Source organism: Panthera uncia, chromosome B1 (genome assembly GCF_023721935.1).
Source record: "Panthera uncia isolate 11264 chromosome B1, Puncia_PCG_1.0, whole genome shotgun sequence".
In the NCBI taxonomy this organism is placed as follows: Eukaryota; Metazoa; Chordata; class Mammalia; order Carnivora; family Felidae; genus Panthera; species Panthera uncia.
In genome coordinates, this window is record NC_064811.1 from 33261239 (window position 1) to 33276937 (window position 15699).

A 15699-nucleotide genomic window follows, 5' to 3' on the forward strand; every position below is an offset into this window, starting at 1 on the left:
GTCAGCACAGAGCCTGACACGGGGCTCGAACTCACAGACTGTGAGATCATGACCTGAGCCGAAGTCAGATGCTCAACCGACTGAGCCACCCAGGCTCCCCTCAACCCGTCTTTTAAAAATAGATGTTGTACTATCATTTGTAGCATACGTTAGCAAGGACAGTTGCTTAATGCTGGAGTAAAATAATTATGTATATCCATGATGGAACAGTTTTATTTTCTCTGTTTCTTTTCTTTGGCTTCTTATTTGATGTAATTTTTCTGTTGTCATTGTGCCTGGCCATATTCTACAATCCAAATTTGAATCAAACTCTTAAGTCTCTTAGTGTTAAATAGAGATTAATAGAGAAGTACAATTATAAATAAAGCCTGAGTAAGTTGAAGTCTGAGTAAATGAGGTCTTTAGGTATTTATTTTATTGTTTCAATCACTCCATTTAGATTTGAGTACCATTTAGATTTTGAGGAGCATTGCCCTCAAATGGATATGGATATGGAAAATGGAGAAGTCTCTGAGAAATTACATAAACTATTATTAATTCAGTGCATGTTTATCAAGTGCCTACTCTGGGTCAGGCATTATGTTGGATGTTAGGGATATGAGTGTGAATAAATCCTGATCTCCGAAGGCTCAAAGATAAGTATACAGGTATAGATAATTCAGTACATAAAGATATAACATAATGAGGTAGAAATAAGGCAAATGGTAAGCACAGAGCAGGTCTGCTTTTTTAGTTGATGCTCTAATAAACATTAATTTAAATATGATAATATGTAGGGGCGCCTGGGTGGCTCAGTTGGTTGGGTGGCCAACTTCAGCTCAGGTCATGATCTTGTGGTCCGTGAGTTCGAGCCCTGTGTCAGGCTTTGTGATAATATGATAATACGTACATGTGTGTATATATATATATATATATATATATATATATATATATATATATATATATGATATATGAAATAAGTTAGTTGGAAGATTAGAAAGTTGGTAAATAATTTTTTGAATTTTTTGATGCTTTCTCTACTTTGTTTAAAATTACAGTATTATCACCTACAACTATCCTCCATCCCTGCTTTTTCTCTACACTGTTTATCAACCCCTAAAGATACTATATGATTTTCTGATGTATCTGTGTCTTATCATATCAATAAAACATGGCGAAGAATCTCCCCAAGGGCAGAGATTTTTGTCTATGTATCTTAGATGCTAGAATAGTGCTTAGCTTATAGTAGGTGCTTGATATGGGTAAATAAACGAGTGAGTTCCAGGTAGTAGTATTATCTCACAGATGAAAAATCTGAGAGTTTTAAGTAATTTTCCCAGCATCATATAGCAGTAAGTAACATAATTGGGATTCGCATCTGTTTCTACAGTCCTTTTAACTAGTTATGTGATATGACTTGTGGGAGAATGGCTGAAGTATCAAGCTCATGGTAATCTGCACTATTATTTGTTTGTGTTTGTAACTAGGTCAGTCACGTTGATTGTGTTTTCAATTTCCAAACAGATCAATGAAACCAGGAACTGGTTCTTTGAAAAAAATTAGTAAAATTGATACACCCCTAACAAAACTTATCAAGAAAAAAAGAGAAAGCACCCAAATAAACAAAATCACAAGACAGGAGAAGTAACAACCAACACCACAGAAATAATAAGAGAATATTATGAAAACTATATGCCAACAAATTGGACAATCTGGAAGAAATCAATAAATTCCTAGAAACATATAAACTACCAAAACTGACACAGGAAGAAATAGAAAACTTGAATAGACCAATAACCAGCAAAGAAATTGAATCAATAATCAAAAATCTCCCAATAAACAAAGTCCATGGCCAGCTGGCTTCATAGGAGGAATTCTACCAAACATTTAAAAAAGAGTTAATATGTATTCTTCTCAAACTGCTCAAAAAAATAGAAATTGAAGGAAAACTTCCAAACCTTTTGTATGAGGCCAGCATTATCCTGATTCCAAAACCAGATAAAGGCTCCACTAAAAAAGAGAACTACAGGGCTACCCAAGTGGCTCAGTCAGTTAAGTGTCCAACTTCAGCTCAAGTCATGATCCTACAGTTCGTGGGTTTGGGCCCCTCATCAGGTTCTGTGCTGACAGTTCAGAGCCTGGAGACTGCTTTGGATTCTGTGTCTCCCTTTCTCTATGCCCCTCCTATGCTTGTGCTCTGTCTCTCTCAAAAATAAATGTTAAAAAAATAAAGAGAACTACAGGCCAATATCCCTGATGAATATGGATACCTAACTAAATTGTCAACAAAATGCTAGTGAATTGAATTCAACACTACATTAAAAGAATCATTCACCACGGTGAAGAGGGATTTACTCCTGGGCTGCAAGGGTGGTTTAACATTGGCAAATCAATCAACATGATATACTACATTAATAAAAGAAAGGATGAGAACCATATGATCCTCTCAATAGATGCAGAAAAAGCATTTGACAAAATACATTATTCATGATAAAAACCTTCAATAAGTAGATTTAGAGGGAACATACCTCAACAGAATAAAGGCCACATATATAAAACCCACACCTAATATCATCCTTAATGGGGAAAGACAGAGCTTTTCCTCTATGGTCAGGAAAAAGACAAGGATGTCTACTCTCACCACTGCTATTTAACATAGTACTAGAAGTCCTAGCCTTAGCAATCAGACAACAAAAAGAAGTAAAAAGACATGTAAATCAGCAAGAAAGAAGTCAAACGTGCACTATTTGCAGATGACATGATAGTCTATATAGAAGACCCAAAAGACTCACCAAAAAATTACTAGAACTGATACATAAATTCACTAAAGTTTCAGGATACAAAACAAATGTACAGAATTCTGTTCCACTTCTAAACACCAATAATGAACAGCAGAAAGAGAAATTAAGGAATTGATTAAGGAATTGCACCAAAAGCCATATGATACCTGGGAATAAACCTAACCAAAGATGTAAAATATATATACTCTGAAAACTATAAAACACTGATGAAAGAAATTGAAGATGACACAAAGAAATGGAAAAACAATCCATGCTCATGGATTGGAAGAACAAATATTGTTAAAATGTCTATGATACCCAAAGCAAGCTACAGATTTAATGCAATCCTTATCAAAATACCACCAGAAGTTTTCACAGAGCTAGAACAAAGAATCCTAAAATTTATTTGGAACCACAAAAGACTCCGAATAGCCAAAGCAATCTTGAAAAAGCAAAGCAAAGCAAAGCTGGAGACAGCAAAAATTCTGGACTTCAAGCTATATTATATTCAAGCTGTAGTAAAACAGTATGGTACTGGCACAAAAATAGACACATAGATCAATAGAATAGAATCGAAAACCCAGAAGTTGACCATGATAGGTCAACTAAACTTCAACAAAGCAGGAAAGGGAAAAAGCCAATGGGAAAAAGACAGTCTCTTCAACAAATGGTGTTGAGAAAACTAGACAGCAACATGCAAAAGAATGAAACTGGGCCACTTTCTTATACCACACATAAAAATAAATTGAAAATGGATGAAAGATGTAAATGTGAGACAGGAAACCATCAAAATCCTATTGGAGAACACAGGCAGTAACCTCTTTGACTTCAGACATAGCAACTTCTTATTAGATAGGTCGCCTGAGGCAAGGGACACAAATGCAAAAATAAATTATTGGTACTTCATCAAGATAAAAAAGCTTCTGCACAGCAAAGGAAACCATCAACAAAACTAAAAGACAGCTTTCAGAATGGGAGAAGATATTTGCAAATGACATATCTAATAAAGGGTTAGTATCCAAAATCTATAAAGAACTTATCAAAATCAACACCCAAAAACCAAATAATATAGTTAAGAAATGGGTAAAAAAGGACACGAACAGACAGTTTTCCAAAGAAGATATCCAGATGGCTAACAGACACATGAAAAGATGCTCAACATCCCCACTATCAAGGAAATACAAATATGTCTAAATACTAAATCATTTAGTCAGAATGGCTAAAATGAACAACACAGGAAACAACAGGTGTTGGTGAGGATGTGGAGAAAGGGGAACCCTCTTGCGCTGTTGGTAGAAATGCAAAGTGGTGCAGCCACTGTGGAAAACAGTATGGAGTTTCCTTGAAAAGTTAAAAATAGAACTACCCTATGATCCAGCCACTACACTATTTACCCAAAAGATACAAAAATACTGATTTGAAGGGATACGTGCACCCTGATGTTTATAGCAGCATTACCAACTATAGCTAAACTATGGAAAGAGCCCAAATGTCCATTGACTGATGAATGGATACAGAAGATGTGGCATCTATATCTATATCTGTATCATCTATAGCTATACATACACACACAATGGCATATTACTCAGCCATAAAAAATGAAGTCTTGCCATTTGCAATGATGTGGATGGAGCTAGAGAGTATAATGCTAAGTGAAATAAGTCAGTCAAAGAAAGACAAATACCATATGATTTCACTCATGTGGAATTTAAGAAGCAAAACAAATGAACGGGGTGGGGGGGAAGAGAGAGACAAACCATAAAACAGATTCTTCACTATAGAGAACAAACTGATGGTTACTGGAGGGGAGGTGGGCAGGGGAATAGGATAAATGGGTGAGGGGGATTAAGGAATGCACTTGTGGTGAGCACTGAGTATTATATGTAAGTGATGAATCACTAAATTCTTCACCTGAAACTATTACACTGTGTGTTAACTGGAATTTATATAAAAACTTGAGAGAAAAAAAAATTCAATTTCCATACAATTCAGTTAGATTTACTTTACTTATTGGCCACAGACTACGTTACTAATACATGTTTTGAAGAGGGGAATAATGCAAGCATCTATGGAAATCATTCCCATCAAAACCATGTGGTATTAGTATCAAACAGATGTTTGGAAACATAAGTCTGTTTAGGATTGTTAATGGGGCCATTATTATTAATTACCACCTTCTTTGCATATAGTTACTAAAGCTCAAGCAGTTGTTTATTGCACGTGTTCAGTTTATCCAGAAGAAAATGAAGGTGTTGTTAAGAAAGCACTGGAATTTCAAGACCATGGGATTAAAGTACAACCTTATAGGTAAGAAAGGAAAGGATTGCTCTGAACTCAAATATTCTGAGCATGAATGATTATGATTTTTAAGTTATTTAAAGACGTTCCACATCCTTCTTGTTATACTTTAACATGACCAAACAACCTAATTTCTTACAACTATAACAGATTCTGTAGTCTTTATGATGGATTGGCATGAGCATTCTCTTGTACTACTAAAAATTCTTTTTGTTGTTATCGTTGGTATAGCTAAATGCATTTTGGCTTTGAGTTGATTGATTTCTGGATAAATTGGGCCTGAACTTTATATCCCAAGTTATACATTTATGCCTCAGTGCAGTACAAGAAAAGTAAGTATATAAAATAAACTTAGAAAGGAGACAGAGGGGCACCTGGGTGGCTCAGTTGGTTAAGTGTCTGTCTCTTGATACTGGTTCAGGTCATGATCTTGTGGTCATGGACTCATGGTCGTGAGATCGAGACCTGCATAATCTGCACTGAGCATGAAGTCTGCCTGGGATTCTCTCTCTCTCCCCCTCTCTCTGTTCCTCTTTCGCTTGCACACACACACACCCTCTGTCAAAATAAGTTTAATAACTTCAAAAAAAAGAAAGGAAAAGCAAAATTATTTAATTGGATGTTTATTACCTGAAAACACATTTCTAAGCTCCTTGTAGCCTTTGTCCCTCACAAGGACTGAGGTAAAAATAGCCTAAACAATTCAGGTAGCTTCTGGGTAAAATGCTGCAATAAAATAGAGGTAGAGAGGATAAGCAATAATATTCCATCTAAACTGTGGACATCAAAATAAGGAATAGATCTAAAAATATATGACACCTTGGGGCACCTGGGTGGCTCAGTTATTTAAGCATCCAACTCTTGGTTTTGGCTCAGGTCATGATGTCATGGTTGGTGACATTGAGACCCATGTTGGGTTCTGTGGAGCCTGCTTGGGATTCTCTCTCTCTCTCTCTCTCTCTCTCTCTCTCTCTCTCTCCCTGTCTTTCTGCCCCTTCCCTCTCTATCTCTCTCTCCCCCTCAAAATAAATAAAGAAATAAACTTAAAAAAATAAAAGGGGGCGCCTGGGTGGCTCAGTCGGTTGAGTGACTGACTTCGGCTCAGGTCATGATTTCACAGCTCATGAGTTCGAGCCCTGCATCGGGCTCTGTGCTGACAGCTCAGAGCCTGGAGCCTGCTTCGGATTCTGTGTCTCCCTCTCTCTGCCCATCCCCCACTCACACTCTGTCTCTCTCAAAAAATAAACATTAAAAAAAAAAAAAGATGTCCAGTATGATGTTGAATAAAAGTGGTGAGAGTGACATTCTTGTCCTCTTTCTGACCTTAGGGTTAAAGCTCTCAGTTCCCCATTGAGGATGGCATTAGCTATGGGTTTTTCATATATGGCCTTTATTATGTTGAGGTGTTTTCCCTTTAAATCTTTGTTGAGGGTTTTTATGCATGGATATGGTACTCTGTCAAATGCTTTTTCTGCATCTGTTGAAATGATCTTATGGTTCTTATCCTTTTTCTTATTGATGTAATGTATTATGTTGATTATTTGCAAATAGTGAACCACCCTGGCAACCAAGGAATAAATCCCACTTCATTGCAGTGAATGATATTTTAAATGTATTGTTGGATTCAGTTTGCTAGTATTTTGTTGAGAATTTTTGCATCTATGTTCCTTAGAGATTAGCTCCTTTAAATTTGTTATTAACTTTTATGTATTTGGGTGCTTTCACATTGGGTGCATAATGTTTACAATTGTTGTATCTTCTTGTTGGATTGCCCCCTCTATTATTATATGGTGTCCTTCTTTGCCTCTTGTTATAGTCTTTGTTTTAAAGTCAATTTTGTCTGATAAAAGTATTGCTACTCTGGCTTTCTTTTTTTAATTAATTTATTTTGAGAGACAGAGACAGAGACAGAAACAGAGTGAGCGGGAGACAGAGAATCCCAGGCAGGCTTTTTGCTGCCAGCGCAGATTCTGATATGGGGCTCAAACCCACGAACCATGAGATCATGAGCTGTGCCGAAACCAAGAGTCTGATGCTTAACTGCTTAACCAACTGAGCCACCCAGGTGCCCCGCCCCTCTGGCTTTCTTTTGACATCTGTTTGCACCATAAATGTTTTTCTACCCCCTCACTTTCAATCTGCAGGTGCTTTAGGTCTGAAATTGGTCTCTTGTAGGCAGCATATAGATGGGTCTGGTTTTTTATCCATTCTATCACCCTATGTCTTGTGATTGGAACGTTTTTTACATTCAAAGTAATTATTGATACATATGTCTTTACTGCCATTGTATTACTTGTTTTGTGGTTGTTTCTGAAGATTTTCTTGTTCTTGTCATTCTCTCTTTCATGGATTGCTGGTTTTCTTTAGTGATAATTTGGATTTCTATCTCTTTATTCTTTGCCTATTAGTGGTTTTTGATACTGTTAGGTTTGTGTATAACATCTTCTGCTGTAGCAGTCTACAGTAGGTTGATGGTTCAGTTTGAACCCTTTCTTTACTCCTGTCTTCCCCATGGTTCAGGTTTATGGCATTATATTTTACATCCTTCTATTTTGTGAGTTCCTTCACTGAATTTTTAAAGAAGTATTCATTTTTGCTGCTTTGGTGTTCCCTACCTTCATACTGTCATTATTGGCCTTTCCTTTCCATTCCGAGAGTCCTCTTTAGTATTTCTTGCAGGACTGGTTTAATTGTCACAAACTCCTTTAGTTTTTGTTTGGGAAACTCTATCTCTCCTTTGGTTCTGAATTGCAGCCTTGCTGGATAGAGTATTCTTGGCTGCAGGTTTTTCCCATTCAGCACTCTGAATATATCATGCCATTCCTTTCTGGCTTGGCAAGTTTCTGCAGAAAAAGCCATTAATAGCCTTACGGGGTTTCCTTTGTATGAAATTGTCTTGTCTTGCTGCTTTTAATATTGTTTTATCACTATATTTTACCATTTTAATTACAATGTGTTGGTGGAGTGCCTGGCTGGCTCAGTCAGTAGAGCATGCAACTCTTGATCTTGGGGTTGTAAGTTTGAGCCTATGTTGGGTGTGGAGCCTACTTAAAACAATATTAATAATAAACAACAGTATGCCTTGGTGTGGTCCAGTGAGTATCCTTATGATCATTGCTTTAAGTTCTCCATCAGGCTTGTTACTCTGTTTCACTTATATCTCCAGCTGTCACCTTCTCTTGTTCTTTCATTTGGGACAAATTCCTCTGTCTTCTCATTTTGTCTAAGTCTCTGTGCCTATTTCTCTGTGTTAGGAAAGTTAGCTACATCTCCTGTTCTTGAGGGTAATAGCTTTATGAAGAAGAGGTCCTATAATGCCCTGCAGTGTAGGGTCCCCTTTTCCCCAGGGCCTGGCACTTCTGGGAGTGTCTCCAATGTGTTGTGTGTGCTCTGCTGTTGTGTCCTGACTGCTTTATCCATCAGGCCAGTTATCTGCAGAGACTCTCTGTGCCTGTTGTGGGCAGTGTTTGGTTCCTGGCCTGAATATGGTGCATTTTAGTTAGGTGTGCTCTGATCTGCTTGGGAAATGAGATATATCTCCACTGTCACCAGAATTGAGGCCTCACCAAAACACCTGGGTCAGGAGATGCGGTGTCAGTAGGGGTTTGGGCCAGTCTTCTAGAGGAGGGGGCCTACCACACTGAGACAGAGGCGAGCATGACTGGAAAGGGCCCCCAGATGGCAAGGGGGCAGGGCTTGGTTTAAGCAAGTCAGGTAGCAAGTGTCCAGTGTTGGTGCCCTACTGGTACCTGCAGGTGGCCCTGTGCTCATGTTGAGGGGCTGCGGAGGGAAATGACACTGGCCAATGTCTTTGTTCCTGGAGGGGTCTCTCCATTGAATGCTGCCTATCCAGAACAGGCTCCAAGATGAGCAAATAACCTCCTCGCTCTGTGGCCCAGGCACTCTTCAGATTGCTGTTTTTGCCTGCTTTCTCTCCAAGAGCAGCCCCAGTGTCCTCCAAGCTCTCTTTTAAAACTCCTTTAAAACTCCAGGCTCTAAGCCTTGCTGGTTAAAAGAACTCACAAAATTTAGGCCCTTTCACTTTCTAAGTCCACTGCTATGGGGATTTGTCTCTCCTGTACATTTCCGTGTGCTAGTTTGTCCCTCACCCTTCTCTGAGATTACAGCTCCCAATCCACTGCAGCACCATGATCCATTTCTCTCCCAAGCCAAATCTCCGCACTTCCTACTTTGTAGCCTCTTCTCTGCCTTTGGTTGTGGAGTTTGTTCTGCCAGTTTTCAGATTGATTTCTGGAGTATTTAGGATGATTTGATAGGTATCTAATTGTATTCGTGGGACAAGGCAAGCCTAGGGGCCTCCTATTCCACTACCATCTTCCAAGAACCCCTATAGACCTGTATTTAAAGGGCTCATGTGATTAGGTCAGGTCCATCCTGATAACATGCATAGCTTAAGGTTAAGAGACCTTAATTACATTTGCAAAATTCCTTTTGCCATGTGTCTTATTTTCCTAGGCTCCCACAACAAACTATCCCAAACTTGGTGACTTATAGCAAGAGAAATTTATTCTCTCACAGTTCTGGAGACCAGAAGTCCGAATGAATGTCAGGTGTTGGCAGGGTTGTTGGCTTCTGGGGCCTCTGAGGAAGAATCTGTTTTATGCCTCTCCCAGCTTCTGGTGTTCACTAGCAATCTTTAGTGTCCTTGGCCTGTAGCTGTGTCACTCTAACCTCTGTCTCTGTCTTCACATGGCCCTCTTCCCCTGTGTGTCTCTGTATCCTCTCTCCTTATAGGGACACCAATATTGGACTTAGGGTCTACTCTACTCCAGTATTACCTCCTCTTAAATATCTGCAAAGACGCTATTTCCAAATAAGGGCACATTCTGGGTTTTGGGTGGACATGAATTTTGGGGAAGACACAATTCAGCCCCCAATAGTCCACTCTGCACCCCCCCCCCAATTGATGTCTGTCTCATGTGTGAAATACATTCAACTCACCCCAATATCCTCAAGTCCTCACCCATTCCAGGATCAATTCTAAATCCAAAATCTCACCTACATATCGTCAACTGCATAAATCCCAAATGTCATCATCTAAGTCAGGTATCCACGAGACTGGATATGAACTTCCTTTATTATTCAAAGAAATGGCCTGTAACCTGGAGTTTAGAAATAAATTTGTTATGTAGGGGTAATTGTAAGGTAACTCAACCAATCTTAATTAGGATTATTACCATTAGCAAAGACAGCATATATAGCTAAAATATATCATATTTATTAAACACTAACTGAATACTTACTGTGTACCAGACACTCTTCTAGGTGCTAAGAATATGTTAATAAATTAAAATTGACAAAATCCCAACCTTCATATTTACATTTTGGAACTAAGTATGCCCAACTTGTTAAGAAATTATTTTTCCTAAGAATTTTTTTACGTTATGTGAACAAATTGTTTTTGATGATTTCTATTTATGTAGAGCACATAAATAAATAGGCCTCAGAAATTCGGTTTGTTGGTTACAAGGTTGGTGAGAGGAGGGACTAGCTCTCTTGCCTTTAGTACCTACACAGCTATTATACTTCAGCTGAGTTCAGCATAAACATTTATTAAGCACCACCTTCTGTGCCACTTTTGGCATGTCACTTGAGGTCATGTGTCTGCCTGCATCCTAAGTGACCTCTGCATCCCTTTACTCACCTTATGTCCCAGCCACATGGAAATACTTGCTGCACCTTGAACATTTTTATGACACTTGTGTTTTTGTTTCCTTCTTTCTTTCTTTCGTTTCCTTCCTTCTTTCTGCCTAGAAATACCTTCTTTACCTTATGGGAAACTTACCCTTCAAGACACAGTACCAGTGGCTCTTCCTCTGTGGAGTCTCCACGTGCGTTATCCTGTGGCCAGAGTTAATTGGGTCTTATTCTGTATTACTACCTCATTTTGTCTCTCCTCGGCTCGGCATTCTTATTGGGCCTTCTTTATATTATTACAAACTGATTAGGGGGCACCTGGGTGGCTCAGTCGGTTGGGCGTCTGACTTCGGCTCAGGTCACGTTCTCACGGTTCGTGGTTCGAGCCCCACGTCCGGCTCTGTGCTGACAGCTCGGAGCCTGGAGCCTGCTTCGGATTCCGTGTCTCCCTCTCTCTCTGCCCCTCCCCCACTCATGCGCGCGCGCTCTCTCTCAAAAATAAACATTAAAAAAAGTTTAATAAACTGATTAGTTTCTCCAACCAAATTGTAAACTATTGAGAATTGATCTTTATATGCCTTGCACATAGTAGGCAAATAGTGAATGAATATAAATTTAAAATGATTTTAAATCACTAAGTTCTGTACCTGAAACTAACATTATATTGTATGTTAACTGACTGGAATTTAAATAAAAACTTGAAAAAAATGGTTTTAAAAAATTTCAGAATATATAAAATTATTAATAAGAGTTCCTGATATTTTAACTTATATGGGAAAATATTTATTGCCTTGATTAAATATATTTTAATTGTAAAAGCATGGGAATATAAGAATTATTTATTATTTATTACTACTGAATGAGAAATTAAATAGTAAATATAAAAACCAAAATGTTACCTTACACATAATAGTGATTAGAGACCTTACACCAAGTCTTTTGTTATATGCTTTCTTGAGCACTACATAACTCATCCGTTAATACTCAAAAAGTAGTTGAGAAGAATAATGTAGTGAAAATGACGGGCCATATTTTTATATTGTAATTGTGCAAAAAGTAACCAGAGGAAGGAAGATATACTTTTTGTATTTTGACATGTGAAAGTAAAGGATTTTTTTCTGTTCCACCTTTGTGATTACTCTGTGTATTTACCGGTTTTGATAGAAGTCTTTTTGTTAACATACTGAGTTGGAAAAGAGTTTTTAATTTGTGGAAAGGCTGGTATTCTTGGCATAGTTGTTTAGAGATGGAAGCCTTGGCAAGCATGATAAATTCTGAACATGAAATATTAGAGCTTTTAATTTATAATAATATTATGATGCTTTAGCATTTTAGGCTTATTGGGAATTTTTGTTTAAATGATTAGAAAACACAACAGAAGAAAAATTGTTGCAATCTAGTGTCTCTCTCGATTGGCAAATGAGCCATTCTAACTATTTCCTGTGTGCTCCTATTTCCTGCAGGCTTAGTCCTCCTGTCCTTCCACTGTGCTCCTTAAAGGAAATACATTTGTCTACTGATAAGTTTTTCAGAATGGAACCATCTGAAATTACCAATGGTTGTTTTCTTTCTGTTCTAACAAGGGAGGTAAGGGGGAAAATCCCAAACCATGTTATACTTTGTTAAGAATTAAGAAACAACAAAGCCTCATAAAGAGGAACCTAGGAACTTTGTGAACATTTTGTAATGGTGTGTTTATTTCATAAGTAGCTAAAAGACAGGAGAAAGAATTATTACTGTGTGACACAAAAATCCGTATTTTTTTTTAAGTTTATGTTTTTAGTAAGCTCTACACCCAACGTGGAGCTCGAACCCACAACCCCGACATCAAGAGTTGCACATTCTTCCGGCTGAGCCAGCCAGTGCCCCCCAATCCCTTTTTCTATCTTTCTATTCCCCCTGAGGGTTCCTCCCTTGCCTGCTCTCCACCCCCACTTCTCCAAGCACTTTGCCACATCTAGTTCATCTTAGCTCACATGGAAAAAATAAGCTCTGTAATTATTTTTTTTTTTTCTGTCAGATTTACAAATGGGGAAGTTTTGGGGCACCAGGGTGACTTGGTTAAGCATCTGCCTTCAGCTCAGATCATGATCTCATGGTTCATGAATTTGAGTCCCACATCGGGCTGTCTGCTGTCTGCAGAGCCTGCTTCAGATCCTCTGTCCCCCTCTCTCTTGCCCCTCCTCTGCTCTCTCTCAAAAATAAAAACTTAAAACAACAGCAACAAAAAACAAAACAAATGGGGAAGTGTAAGTCTAAAAAAAAAGTCATTTACTGAGGTTTATGGGCTATATTAGGGACTCAAGCCCAAAAGCCATTTCTTTTATAGTAATAAAGATACACTTTTATTTTTACTGAAACACTGAGAAAATTTGTAATATACACAATAGTTAACTCCTACATTTAGTAACTGCTTCTTTTGATTGTAGCGGGACCCATCTGAGGCAGTGTCTGTGAAAGATGTTTTGGCCCGTGCTGCAGCAAAGGGTCTACTGGATGGAATTGAGTTGGGTAAAGCTTCAAAATGGGAGAAGAAGAAGAAGAAATCAAAAATACCATTGTCAAGAGCCCCCACCAATGATAGTAATGACATCCAAATGAAAATTGCTGAATTCCTGAATCGAGAAAGTAATGCAAATGCTAATCGGTCAGAGACATTAGCAACAAAAACATCTCTTCCACAGAAAAATACAACTACAGCTGGTTCTTCCTCGCAAGTCAGAAAACCCAACAAGCCCACCAGCAATCCTTTAGTGCCTACATTTATGAAGAACACAGCTCAACCCAGACCGTATGAACGGCAGACAAACTTCGTAAGATCTCGCCCAGAAGACAGAGTGATGGCACTGAAACCTGTAGAGATTGTTTTGCCTCCAGTAATGTTGCCATTTTCAGGTTCCCAAGGGATCAAATCTCAGATACCAACTCAACATTTTTACTATCGTTGGGTTGGACCCAAGACTGTCATGCCCAACTACTTTCCCTCACCATCAATATCCAGAAGAGGGGAAAAGCCTAGAGAAAACTTACCTTCCTCCCTACTCAGGCATCCTCGGCCATGGCTTTGACCATCTTGTGTTTTTTATAGGGGTCAAGAGCAGTTCATGTTTTTTCAAAGTCTGATATTTCTCTGAGGTTAGCCATCCCTATACAAGATACTCATCCTTTTGGCCACTTAGTATCTTCTAAAGGTGCTGTTAACTTCAGGAGAATTAAGACAAGTGAGAAATAACAATGTAGGCACTTCAACAAAAGCAGAATTCCTACATTTCAACAGCTCAGTGCTGATCTGTTCTAGAATGTCCAGCTTAGACTCAGGATCAGCTGTTAGAACTTGTATCCCTCTTGTTAACTTTCAGTCTGGACTCAGGACACCAGTTTTAAGAGAAAGCTGCAACAATTTTTCCTGACGGGAAACACTGTCTGCCTTATAACAGACTTGAGGTGGTTTACTAGAGTGTAGATACGGAAAAGACGCTGGCCTCTCACACTGACTTTATGTTGCTTTTTCAGTATCCACCTGCGGTTTGACATTTTCAATTGCTATGGAGGTTGGTTTTTTTTTCTTAAATATCAAAATATTCTTTAAACGGGGGGGGGGGTGTCATGAGTTTTTGTGATGTGATTGAGATTGAGTAGGAAGAACAGGAGGTTCCGAAGTTCCAGGTGTGCATAGTTCAGAAGTATGTTAACAGAGCAAAAACGGTTTCTCATCGAAAGAGCTTCTGGGATCCTGAGCAGACTGAACACACTATCCCTTCTGCCAAATATGGTTGTGAAAAAGTGACTGTACACAAATTTCCATCCAAATAGTAATAATTCTGAGGAAGAGGCAAAACTGTTGACTACAAGTGACACCTGTTATTGAAGAAATCCATAAAAATGTCTGATTCTGTTCAAAGATCAGGTGAAATGCTAAAATCTACAAGTCATTTCAAATGGTACACGGTAATCAAACTGGTAAATCATTTCTGATGCACAACGAAAATATATTGTAGCACTAGGTTAATTATATTAAAAGTCAATTCATCTTGAATGTATCATCCATTGCCTACCAAGAATTGGTATGATTATCATTTTGGGGTCTATTGATTTTTTTTTTTCTTCATCATGGAAACAGAGATTGTTTGACATTTAATCAAGTAAGTTACAACTATGAAACCTATTGTTTAAAAACATGTTCATAGACACAACGTTTGAATATAAAGTTCTATTTTCAGAATCTAGTCGTGTTGAACAGTGTTATGTAAATTCCTAAATGTTCAATTCAGGTGGCATGATTTCAGTAGAGTATTATCTTCTTCAAGATGAATTTTTAGGTCTATTTCAGCCTAACACCCTATCCTTTATTTTCTCACTTGAAGTGAGGCTAAACAAAATGGCGAATTTCATTTTATTGGTAATAAATCTTTATTTTAGCTAAAAATTTACATAGAATGTGTCAACGAAGAAAGGGAACAAGCCTTCGTATACCTGGAAATTTAAATCCTCAAAGAATTCTCAATTATGACTCTCAGCAGGTCCAGAAGTGTTTTAAATGCTCAGCTTATTTTACTGACTGCAAAAATAAAAAACGATAGATTTCTTTGTTCCGGATATGGTGTCTCTCCTCTTGCTCTGGCTTAGAGCACTCCGTGCCCCGAGGGACTAGTGCAGCTGCCGTGAACTTTGTTGGGTGAAGAGCTGGAGTGTTTTCCAGGGAATCGCTCATTCCCCCTGTGCTCTGCCCCTGCCCCAAGCTGCAAAGGATGCCACTGTCCACGAGTAGCAGGTCTCAGACCCTTATTTTCTGTGATGTTCTGAAAAGGAAACTCTCACTGTGAAGGAATAGTTCAGGCTATTTTCTGAGAAGCTTGTGATTCGTGTCGCATCACAATGTAAGCCACTTATTTTCAGTATCTTACCTAACACGCTTGTCACTGTTCTCTTCAGAAATATATGGAGATTCTGAATGGTTCATTAAGCCTGTAGTTTTCTTCTTTGA

The 15699-nt window shown here is 38.4% G+C and overlaps 1 protein-coding gene across 2 annotated transcripts in view; it reads left to right on the top strand.

The window, feature by feature from the left end:
• The window catches only part of NSUN7 (NOP2/Sun RNA methyltransferase family member 7), a 52250-nt gene extending 37495 nt beyond the window's left edge, over nucleotides 1–14755 (top strand). For both annotated transcript variants that reach the window (XM_049631945.1, XM_049631946.1), the window contains exons 10-12: nucleotides 4949–5066; nucleotides 12179–12302; nucleotides 13145–14755. In XM_049631945.1, the coding sequence (XP_049487902.1) occupies nucleotides 4949–5066; nucleotides 12179–12302; nucleotides 13145–13783 (881 nt within the window). In that variant the 3' untranslated portion in view covers nucleotides 13784–14755. The remainder of the gene's footprint in view (nucleotides 1–4948; nucleotides 5067–12178; nucleotides 12303–13144) is intronic.
• The last annotated feature ends 944 nt before the right edge of the window (nucleotides 14756–15699 follow it).